Source organism: Falco punctatus, assembly GCF_963210335.1.
Source record: "Falco punctatus genome assembly, chromosome: 1".
Taxonomy (NCBI): domain Eukaryota; kingdom Metazoa; phylum Chordata; class Aves; order Falconiformes; family Falconidae; genus Falco; species Falco punctatus.
Window position 1 is genome coordinate 14,174,644 of NC_137580.1, and position 11,034 is coordinate 14,185,677.

Consider the following 11,034-nt stretch of genomic DNA (forward strand, 5'->3'; position numbering starts at 1 on the left):
CAGAATTGACAAAAGGATTATGTCAGCCCTTCCTTTCCAGAACAAGGAGCAGGGTGAGAGCCTAGAGACAGCAGAAATTAGAGCAGCTCTAGGCTGTTACGCTTACACTAGTACCTGAGAAGGGCTCTTCATGGACTCAAAGTGCTAGAAATATAGAGGTAGATAAGGGGAAGTTCTGCTCCAAACACAGATAAAGAAATGCATCCTTAGTCATTAGTTGCCAGGTCTTGATTTGGCACAGTGGTCTATAAGGGGAGAGACTCTGGCTGTGCTTCAGGAAAGTAAGCAAACAAACAGCCACGACCACCAACTGCTATCTAAATCCGCTTGCCTGCCACCACCTCTATTCCTTACCTACTTTTCACTACATGATTATCTGAAGATCTGTTCTTATCTTAACTTTTGAGGGTGGTTTATTTTTATTTTTTTTTAGATAAGTAATTATTTGTACTACTACACAAGTCAAAGTGAAGTCTAGAAGTATCTTCCAAAGCATCTGTGTTCATTAATGAAGTCACACATGGGGATCACTCATTAAGCTAAATACATACTTGTTAAAGCCATTGATTTTTTTTACTGTGTTTTTCTAAAAGCTACTTGCCATTTATTTTTAAGAATTTACCAGAATTCTCTTTTTTGCCCCGATACAGCATCTTACAAATTCTAACAGGCACAAAGATTCAGGATACGTCCAAAACTTTCACTTAAAATAGGAAGTTGTAATTTTAAAGTAAGCTTGCGCCAAATCTCCTTCCTTACAGAATCTTTCAGAAAAAAACTTAAGAACATGCAGGGAAGAATTCTTTGTACCTGCATAGAAAGCTCCCCAACAGAGGAAAAACACATCCAAGCAGCAAACCCCAGATGAGGGCCAGCAGAGCTATAAACCTTCCTTGAGGAAAGGAATCCCTAGAGGTAGGACCACGCAGAATTCAAAGGGATGACGACAATAGCTTGCTTCGAGTTGCTTAAAAAATGTTATTTCTACCCTAGTGAGAGAGCGTCCCATATAAAAGAAACCAAACAGTGCAGATGTTTGGAACTTAATTTCACTTTCTGAAATGGCTGATTAAACTATTCATTACAAGACCACTTGGTAACCCTTTCATTTTTAACACAATTTGTTCTAAACAGCAGCTAAATCATCAGTCTTGTATAAAAACTTCTCTCTCTTGGTCTACTGTACCATCAGTACTAGTCATTCTTTCCCCCTAGCTTCCATCTCTGCTGCCTAAAGAATGAAGGAAAGGACTGAAAAGAATGAAGGAAAGGACTATTTCTGCAGTCCAGTTTTTCTCTCCTTACTGCATGCCTCTGAAAAAATGTCCCTCGTAACTCTTTCATGATTCCAAATTAATGAAACTTGGGTGTTGTGCAAATTCTTCACTTGCAAAACGGAACAGGCTTGTCTTACTGTTAGGCTTAACTTGGGATTCTACTACTCAGTGTAATTACACCACAAGCAGGAAATCCCTTGAAAGGCAGGAGAAACTTTAAGGAATAACTAACTACTAAGCCAACAGGTTCAGACTGAACAGTCAAAATATTTGGAGTCTAGACCAAAGAGTATACCAGCCTGTAAAGGCTACTGAAGGTGTGTGAGGAAAAGACAAATTGTCTTTGGGACCATAGCCTTCCGTAATTGCGACCCTAAGTTAGTCTGTAAAAAAGAAAAACTGAAAGACAAGCTCTCATGTGAGCTTATGGATACATGTTGCTGAATCCTTCATTAAAGTAGCCACAATGCAGTGTATATGTGTAGAACCAATGCTGACTGCACCCTGAGGCATTGATCGTTTCAACTGAAGTATGGGTCAAGTCACAGTTTTTATTATTTACCTACATTAAAAAAAATAATAATGCTTAGAGAAAGGGATATTATCCACCTTTCTGAAGGTTGTGGAGTTTTTTTCATTCAACCCAATATCACTTATTATTCTTCAAGCCTATATCAGCCCATATAATTTATTATTCTTCATAGAAAATATTTTTTTTTAAGTAGAATAAAAATAAAGTTTTACTTTGGGGGGGCAGAAAGAGAGAGGAAGAGAATTCCGCCAACCCCCTTGAAAACTGGATTCTATTACATACTGCTAGCTACTTTGTGGTCCAGATTTTTTGCATATTATTTTTTTGTAAAACACACAATACTTCAGCCTCCATACATCCTGCAGGCAAACTAGCCAACAAAAAATGGTATACTACAAACCAGGACAAAATATTCTTTAGAAGATACACTCTTCAAGCACGACTCTGGAGTACTTTAACAGCTGTAACAGTAACAGGATTCCAGGCACAAGCCACATTAGCTCTCCCTAACCATCTGAACTAATGCCTATATTATGATTTCTTAGCAATTTGAAAGGAAAAAAAAAAAGTCCTCTCTATATGGTGCTTCATGACAAATCACATGCCTTGTGAAGCTTCATGTTAGAAATCCTTTTAACTTCCAAAAAGTCCTCTTTTGTAGGTCATGCTCTCATTATCTTGCTCTGGGATCTGGTCTGATTAAATTATAGGAAATTACTAATACTTCACTTTGAACAGCCAGCTCCTCCTGGCTTTTCTTTTTTTTTCTTCCCCAAACTTAATTCCTCCTCCTCCTGCCTTCTTACATATGAAAAAGACAACAACCACTCTGTTACAAAGATTAAATCATACTCTTTCTTCATCCATTTTAAAATTTAAAAGTAAAAATGCATTCAGTCTGCATGTTCTCACATTACCCATTCCATTGCTCTACCTGCAGGTTTTCCTGTTTGGCCAGCTAAAAAGTTTGTGGGTTTGCTCTATATTCTTTTGTACCCCCCACCCCCTCTAAAATCTAATTCATAAGATCCTAAAGACTTAAATAGCTTAATGAGCACAACACTGACTCTTCAGTAGTCCAATTTATACTCCATTGTGATTTATTCATATTTTGTACTACCAGACAACACTAAGACTCAGCCTACCATTGAATAGCTTTAGACATTGATCATTAAATGATTTTATACAAGTGACTTAGTCTATATAAGGGGGTTTGGAATATTAAAGAGACAGAGACTTTACATGTCAGTGAGAATCCCCAGCAAGGGAGAAGGTGTCTCTGAAAAGCCTACGAGGACTCACTATCACGAGAGGGACAAAATAAGAACAGTGTTTTCAGGTGGAGTAATGTGGATGTTACTCCATCCACCAAAAGGCTGCTGTTCATTTGAGAGTACATTACAGAACCACCAGGACAACCATGATAATAGCAATGAAATTATTAACCTAATCATACTAAGAATAGTCATTTTCCCTACGTGGATCCTCTTGTCTACAATGAGCTATATCATGATCCCTGCAGAGGTAAGAGGTTAAAAATAGTAAATAGAAAATATGTTAAAAGCTTCCCCTTGTACATGCAATGTCTGCTAGTAAGGTAATAAACTCTACTAAAAGAGAAAGATTCCTGTTCCTGGCAAAAGCCTTTTGTCTTGAAGGCAACTCTTCAATACCAAATGATAGTAAAGGGCTTTCTAACATTGGGAAAATTTTTGGAAAAACCATCCAACACATCCTGTCTTCCTATCAGAAAGTATCAAATGAAGCAAGCTGCAAAAATAAAAAAAGAAGGAAGCTCTAAATCACTGTTAATTTACCTGTTTGACATTATTTTCTTTACACTCTGATGATATAATCCAGCAATAAAACCCAAAATAATAAAAAGAGTCACAAAGTTTAAGAGTGATTATTTTTTTTTGTGGTGGTGGTTTTTTGTTGGTGTGTGGTTTGTTTTTTTGACTGTATAGAAACAGCTAAACATGCCAACACAATATCTGGAATTTCTAACCCTATACCTGACCATGAAAGCAAGAAAAGTTATGCCCTCCTCATTATCACATATCTAGTTTTTGATATTGAAACTAATATTCTATCAATTCTGCATCTCCTTTAACAAAATAAATCCAACAGAAAAAAACACTGCAGTTTGTCCTGCATTAAATACATTCTTCAGAAAGCGGTAGTAGTTCAAACTTCTCAGTGTAGCATCTAATTCTGCCTGATAGTCTATAACAAATGCAAGCTTTGTATAAATGGTATTGTGGCATTCATTCACAAACTGCATTGCTTACAAGCTTCTGAGACAGAATCAAACCCCAAGGAGTATTGATTGCTACACTTAAGGCAATGCAGTGGTCTAAGTCTTAAACTTCTATTTAAATGCCTCAAAACTCCCCAAAACCTTTACTTTTCAGGCTGAACTCTTCCAAGTCACATTTGTGCAGTTCAGAGGAAACAAACTTTCAGGAATTCTCAGAAAAGAAAATAATAGTGTGAAGTGGGATAGAAAGTAAGGCAACAACAAGAAGAAAAACAGAATAAAACTGTATTTATACATGTATTTTTAAAGATTCTGATGATAACTGAATAGATGAGGGAAAAAAATGAAATTTTTAAGTAGCTGGAAGGGGGGAAAAAAACCCTAACACACACGCTAAGGAATTAGCAAAATTCCTTTAAACATTCCAGTGAAAATGAATTGACTTGTCTGAGTCAGTCACATCCAAAAGTAGTCATAAGTCACATGTGCACTGGGCAATTTTTTAACTTATGGACCTAACTCTGTCATCATAAACTGAGTCTACACTGCCACAGTATTTAGTCTGGATATGAATTACCCACTGTCTATCCAGGAACTCCTGAAGGCCTTTCCTCATTCACTCGTATCTTAAATTTAAAAGAACGCACTTTCTCTTGTATTTCACCAAGTGTGAAAGAAGACATTCTACTGACATCTGTGCTAAACAGTTCTCAAAACCTAACTTCTTTACACAGAAACTCCATTTACAATACATGTTAACGCTGGAGTCTCAAGGGCCCCTCCATCTGACTCAGTCCTGAAGTTCATCCTGTTTTGAGCAGGGGGCCAGGCCAGTGGACCTCCAAAGGACCCTTCCAAACCATATTATGTTGTAAACAACTCCAACGACTAAAAGCTCAACCTTAGCTCTGCCCTTTTAAGCAGATGCCACCAAAACACAGTATTGTTGCATCTAATAATATCAAGCCTTTCTTTCTTCAGTCGCTGAAGCATCAGTATCTAGCAACTCCCTTGAAACTGAAGTGTTGCAACAGCCTGATATATCTCTAGCAAACTCTTGGACAAATAACTTCTTCACCACAGCATGCATTTTGGTGGCACAGTCTTCTCTTCTGAAATGATCTCTAAATTTACACTAGGGCTTATCCAATGAAGTCAACAAACAGAAGTATAAAATCAGGGTGCCAAGCAGCCGCTGCATACTGTTGCGTCAAATAGCATGACAGTGTTCTTCAGGTGTGTTTCAGGGTATGTAACAATTTAGAAGAAACTAATTAAGGCCTAGTGATCCTGAGAACACAGCTTCCTGCCTAAGCTATGCTAGGCTCCACAGGACTTGCCAGACTAACTTAAGTTTGCTCAGTTACAATGTAACACTGGTAAATGATTCTGTATATCAACATCTTGCTACTTATTTCCCAAACAATTGCAACAGAATCCAAAATATCACAGGGTGGTTCAGGAAGATGCTACATCATTTAGGTGTACTGGAGAGCATCCAGGCACCAGCAGCAACCTGTAATGTAACTTAGGGGCAAAGCATAGCGCCATACCCACAACAGGGCAGAGTTAAAGGTGAATACAGTATTAGCCATCTTCTTCCCAGTTGCATATGGTGCACTTTACATTCTTCTGCCATCATTAATACAAAAAGAAATACACACACTGTGCCTCTAAGAAACGTATTGCTAAAATCAGCAAGAACCGTAGAATAAAAATGTAATTGATACTGAGTACCCATTAAAGCAACATGTCGCTAAAAAAAATCCAAATCGCTATTTATAGCGTTTGTACACTGAATACAATGGATTCCAAGGCATTTTCTGAATCTGCAGGACTGCAGACTAGAACACTATGCCTGCAATTCTTCCTGAATTATTTAATATATTATTGTTGTCAAATAATAGCTTTTTTGATCTAGTGCAATCTAGTTGTACAAGAAATTAAAATAAACAAATCCCATTAAAAAGTAGCATTCGTGTGGGACATATAGCATGTGCATGTTTTGCACATCAGGGAAAAACAATCCCATGAATTGAACTTAAAAATTATCTGAAAGAACTGCAAATTAGGCCGTGCGTTTAAAAATTAAAAAAAAAAAAAAAAAAAAAAACCGAAAAAAACCCCACCAAAACCAAACAAACAAAAAACCCCAAAACAACACCCCCCACCAGCACATGCACAACTCCATTTGCACAATGAAGGCAATTGTTCCTTGGCCCAGGAGAAGCCGTGACTTCCCCCGGCGCGGGCGGTCAGGAGGTCGGGGCCGAGGGGAGCCTCGGCCGCAACCCGGAGGCAGGGGCAGGCGAGAGCCCGGCGCCGGAGCCGAGCCCCCGGAGCCCAGCCCGGAGCGGCACGCCCGACCGAGCTAAAATGGAACCCAGGTTTGATGTCAGCCCGAGAGGCAGGCGGAGGGCAGCCGCACCGGGGCGGGGGCGAGGGCAAGGTCAGCCGCCGGGCCGGCCGCAGCGCCCGCCCCACCGCCTCCTCCCGCCCCGCCAGCCCCTTTTCGCCTCCCAGCTCCCGCAGGGCTCCTGCCAAACCGGGGCGGCGGCGCTCGCCCCCCCTCCCGCCCCGAAGCGCCCCTCCACGGCCACGCAAGGCCCTGCGCGCCCGGGCTTGGCCCCTGCCCCCGCCCGCCGCGCCGGGGCCGGGGCGCTGCAGAGGCGGCCGCCGCGCTCCCGCCGCCTCCCCTGTGCCAGCCGCCCCGGCCGGCGCCCTGCGCGGGGAAGGAGCGCCGGGGCGGCCGGCTCGTCTCCTCTAGCGGGCGGACTGCGAAAGGGCTGAGCGGGGGCAAACGGCGAGAGCAAAGGAAGGGGGAAGGGGGGGGGAGGCGGGCAAAAAACAAACCAAAAAACCCACCATCGACACACACACACACCCCCCCAGAAACCCCACCGCAACTCAGGCCCTTGACTCCGGCGGAAAGGAAAAGGAGAGAGAAATATCTGCGGGTCTGCAAGTGCCGCCCCCCCGCGCCGTCCCCCCATCCCCGGCCCGTGTGGCGGTGCTGGAAGGGCGGGGGGGAGCGCTGCCTCAGCCCCTTCGCCCGCATAGCGGAGCGGGGGGGGGGAGCCGGGCTGCGCTCCGCCTGCAGCGGTGCCCCCCCCCCCCCCCCCCCGCGGGGGCAGAGGCCGGGGCTGCCCTGGTGAACTCCCGGTGACCGAGCACGGCTCCGGCACCGGCGGCTCAGCTCTCGCCCTGCCCCGAGCCCAGCGCGGAGGGGCTGCAGGCACGCTCGGAGCAGATGTGCCGGAGACAGACAAATGACCCCTCCATCCACCCCCCGCTCTCCTTAAACCAACCCTGGGGCCAAGCAGGGGCAGGGTATTTTTAGGTCCCTACCCCTCCCCTCCGCCTCCCTCTCAATAGCTGCCGAGCACTTAATACAAGGGGGGGGGGGGGGGGGGGGGGGGCGCGAGCGGGAGAAAAGTTAACTGTTTTGCAAAGAGGGGAGAAAATAGGCAGGGAGGGGGGGAGGGAGCGCGAAGGAGCAGGGCAGGGTGAGCTGTGTCAGGGGATGTGTGCGTGTGCGCACGGGGTGCCCGCAGGCGGAGGATCGGGATGCACTTTAGCCCTGTGCTCTGCTGCTCTCGTCTGGGGCAGCGCCGCCGAAGCCCGAGTCTCGCCTGGCTCGCCTGACCCTTCATTTCACTGCGGCCAGGAGGAGCCCGGAGCCCGCCGCCGCCTCTCCCTGCTCTGCAGGGACCTCGCCTGCCACGGTCTGCCTCCCCGCCGCCCCCTCCCCCGCCGCCGCCGGCGGCCCCAGCCCCCTGCGGGGTGGCCGTGGGGTCGGTGTGGGGCGCCCCCGCCGCTGCCGGCCCCCGCCGCGGCTGCTGCCCGCCTCCCCCCGCTCCCGGGCCGCCCAGCCCCGCCGCAACCTTTAGCCGGGGACGGACCTCTCGGCTGGTTCCGCACAAGACGCCAGCAGCCGCTTCCCCTCTCGCCGCCCTCCCCTCCGGTGCTAGCCCCCCTCCCCACCCCAATAAAACAGACACCCCCCCCTCCGGCCCCAAAGAGAAACCCACACCGCCCCCCCCACACACCGCCCCCCCAACACAAATGCACAATCACGGGCGAGGGGAGGGAGAGGGAGGAAAGGGCGAGAGACGCGAAGAAAGAAGGGGGGAAAGGAGAGAGAGGAAAAATTAAAAGGGCACAAGGCTGTTCATCACCAACATGGCTGCCTTAGCTCAGACCTAAAAGGGAATAACCCAGGCTGTGTCTTTGTCAGTTTCACCTCTGTAACCCTAAACTAATGCACGAAACGACGGAGGCGGCTGCAGAGGGGAAGGAGACGGGGAGAGGAGGAAGGAGAAAATGGCAAAAAGAGGGGGCACTTACGTGAAGAGAGGCGCTTGGGCTGCTCCTGCTTCCTCCTGGGCATTTTCCCCCTTTTTTCACATTCTCCTCCTTGGTTTAACGGGAGATCAAATAAGACCGGGAGGGGGGGGGCACAGACAGGCACAAAGCCGGGCCCCCCGGGGGAGCTGCTAACCGGGGCGGGTTTTCCCTCTTCGCCGGGGTAAAGGGGGCTGAAGCCGGCTTTCCCGGAGCCACCGCGAAGGGCTCCCTCTCCCCCTCTTTCTTTTTCCTCTCTCTCCCCCCCCCCCTCCCCCCCCCCCCAACCCGGTCGTGCACCTGGCTTGTCCCCGGTCGCAGTATCCCTCAGCGGCCGGGGATGTGTTCCCGGCGGGCGGGCGGGCGCCGGGCGCCGTGCCGGGGCGAGGGCTGGCGCGGCGGTGCCGAGGGCTGCGCCCCGCGCGCCTCCCGGCCCCTAACTAACACTAACGGCGGGATCAAAGGGCGGCGGCGGCGGCGCTCACGGCTCGCCCGCGGGCGGCGGGCAGGCAGGCGGCGGGAGGCAGGCAGGGACACGGGCACGGGCACACACACACACACACACCCCGGCGGGCGGGCACGGGCACACGCGCACACACGCACACACACACACGCGCGGCCGGGCAGAGCAAAGGGGAAGGTGCCCCCGCTGCGCGCCGGCGGGGTGCGGGCGGAGGATGCGCTGCCCCAGTCCTGCACCCGCTCCTAATTCGCTCTTAAAAAAAAAAAGGGGGGTGGGGGTGTTGTCTCGACCATTCGCAGCGTAACTGCCTTATTTCTGGTGGGAAAGAAAATAATAACAAGAAGCTTCTTTTTTTTTTTTTTTTTTTAAATTAAGACGTTTTGTCATCCTGTGTTAGAAAGAAAAGATAAATTGTACCAGCAGCGCAAAGCTAACCCCATAGAATTTCTTGCATGTGTTCAGCTATTCCTTCACAAGGCACAGGGGCCGGGGGGCTTACTGGAACTGAACTTCAGTATGGGGGGGGGCGAGGGTGGTCATACACAACTCCCTCCTGTCAGATTCAGTGTACAAAATAAGCCAGAAGGGAAGGTGGGCAAGTCAGGATGTGGATAGGCTGTTTCAGTACCAGGTTCTGACAATTTCTAGCGTAGGTTTTAAAAAGTGGAAAGAATGCAAGCAGTATGAACATCACAACTCCTTGAGAAGTGTGTGTGTGTGTGTATGTGTGGAGGGGGGGAGGAAATCAAGATTAGGTCACCCCTAATGGTTGATTTAACTGCTACATGATACTTCTACAGTGCACACAGCAATCTGGACTTCTGAAATTTACTTTTTTTCCTGCTGTAATGCAGGTATATGAAGCTTTATCCTGAAGCAATTCTGGCGTGCATTATGAAGCCAGGATAGCAGTTTTCATTAACCGATACACACTTCCATTACTTCACAAATCACACATCTTTCTTCAAAGACAGACATGAAGGTGGGGGAAAAAAAGAAAAAGAGGGATTGGGTCTCACTAAAGCACAAAAGGTACTTCGTGAGAGAGAAGTGCTCTCTTTGTGACTTGCAGTCATTTGGATAAAAGTTCACACAGAGGTTGTTAATGATTTAAACTCTAAAACCTGTTATTACAATTGAAGTAAAATGGTTTGAAGCATGGTTGTTTCATATAGCTCTCTCTTTGTGTAAGGAAACTTTGAACTTAGCAGAATACATAATCTAAATCATCAGTCAGATGTTGCAATAATAAAAAAATGCATTATTCTAGCATGTATACCTGTTAGAATTTATTTTTTTTTTTGCTTTTGACAGCCTGGCTGATCATTTTATCACATAATTTTTTATCCTAACTTCAAAATACTTTAAAAAAAAAAACAAACACAAAACCAAAAAAACCAACTGTCTAGGAAAACACAAAACTGCAGATTTACAACCTAAAATCTTTAAAAGAGTCAACTTATACTATTAATCACCTCAAGTTACAATGTTTTCAAATAATATGATAACCACGACTATATTTTAGGGGGGGAGGGGATGTGTGCAAAAATCATAAATAAGATTTAAAAGATTACATATATGAGAATCTCAGGTTCACAAGCATGCATGTGCAAGTCTGAGTTTTAAAACCATGTGTACAAAGTACACTTCTGCTGAGACAAAACAGACTCCCTCTGACTTCAGCTAGTCTATCATCTCACAATACAGGTAAAATAATTCATTTTCATGGAGAGGTTTACTTACGTTTAATCCAGAAGTAAAAATCAAAGCATATAATGGACAGAAACAGGACTGGAGATTTTTGGGGGTGGAGATGTATCCAAACAGCTTACTCTTACTCATGATCAAGAATACTAGAGTCAGAATTCCCTCAGTATATTTAGGTCCAGCCTTTTCCTTGAGTTCTCCAGATTATGTTGGTTTTAGAGATTTGTAAAGCATTAATAACTATAAACAAAAGTATCAGAGGCATTCTTTACTGTTGCTCACAAACCTCAATTTTTGGCATGCCTGGGACTAGCAACAGAACTTCGTTCCCTAATAAGAGTTGCAGTGCTAAACCCCTTAATTATTTTTTAAATACGGTTTAATGGCAATTGTGTTGAACTAAGCCAGCTTTGTGAGCAGTAGCTTTCTGCCTGTCAGAATGATCCTATCT

At 46.1% G+C, this 11,034-nt stretch overlaps 1 protein-coding gene across 8 annotated transcripts in view; it reads right to left on the minus strand.

Annotated features, from left to right (window-relative positions):
- The window catches only part of ZNF827 (zinc finger protein 827), a 106,346-nt gene extending 97,498 nt beyond the window's left edge, over positions 1–8,848 (minus strand). For 7 of the 8 annotated variants that reach the window (XR_013929188.1, XR_013929189.1, XR_013929190.1 and 4 more), the window contains exon 1: positions 8,417–8,589. Coding sequence is in view for 5 of the 8 variants with exons in the window: in XM_080393988.1 (XP_080250114.1) it covers positions 8,417–8,459 (43 nt within the window). In the remaining 3 variants the exon portion in view is untranslated. Of the gene's footprint in view, positions 1–8,416 lie in introns of all 8 variants that reach the window. The other variant, XM_080393984.1, reaches the window with a different exon arrangement.
- Between the last annotated feature and the right edge of the window lie 2,186 nt (positions 8,849–11,034).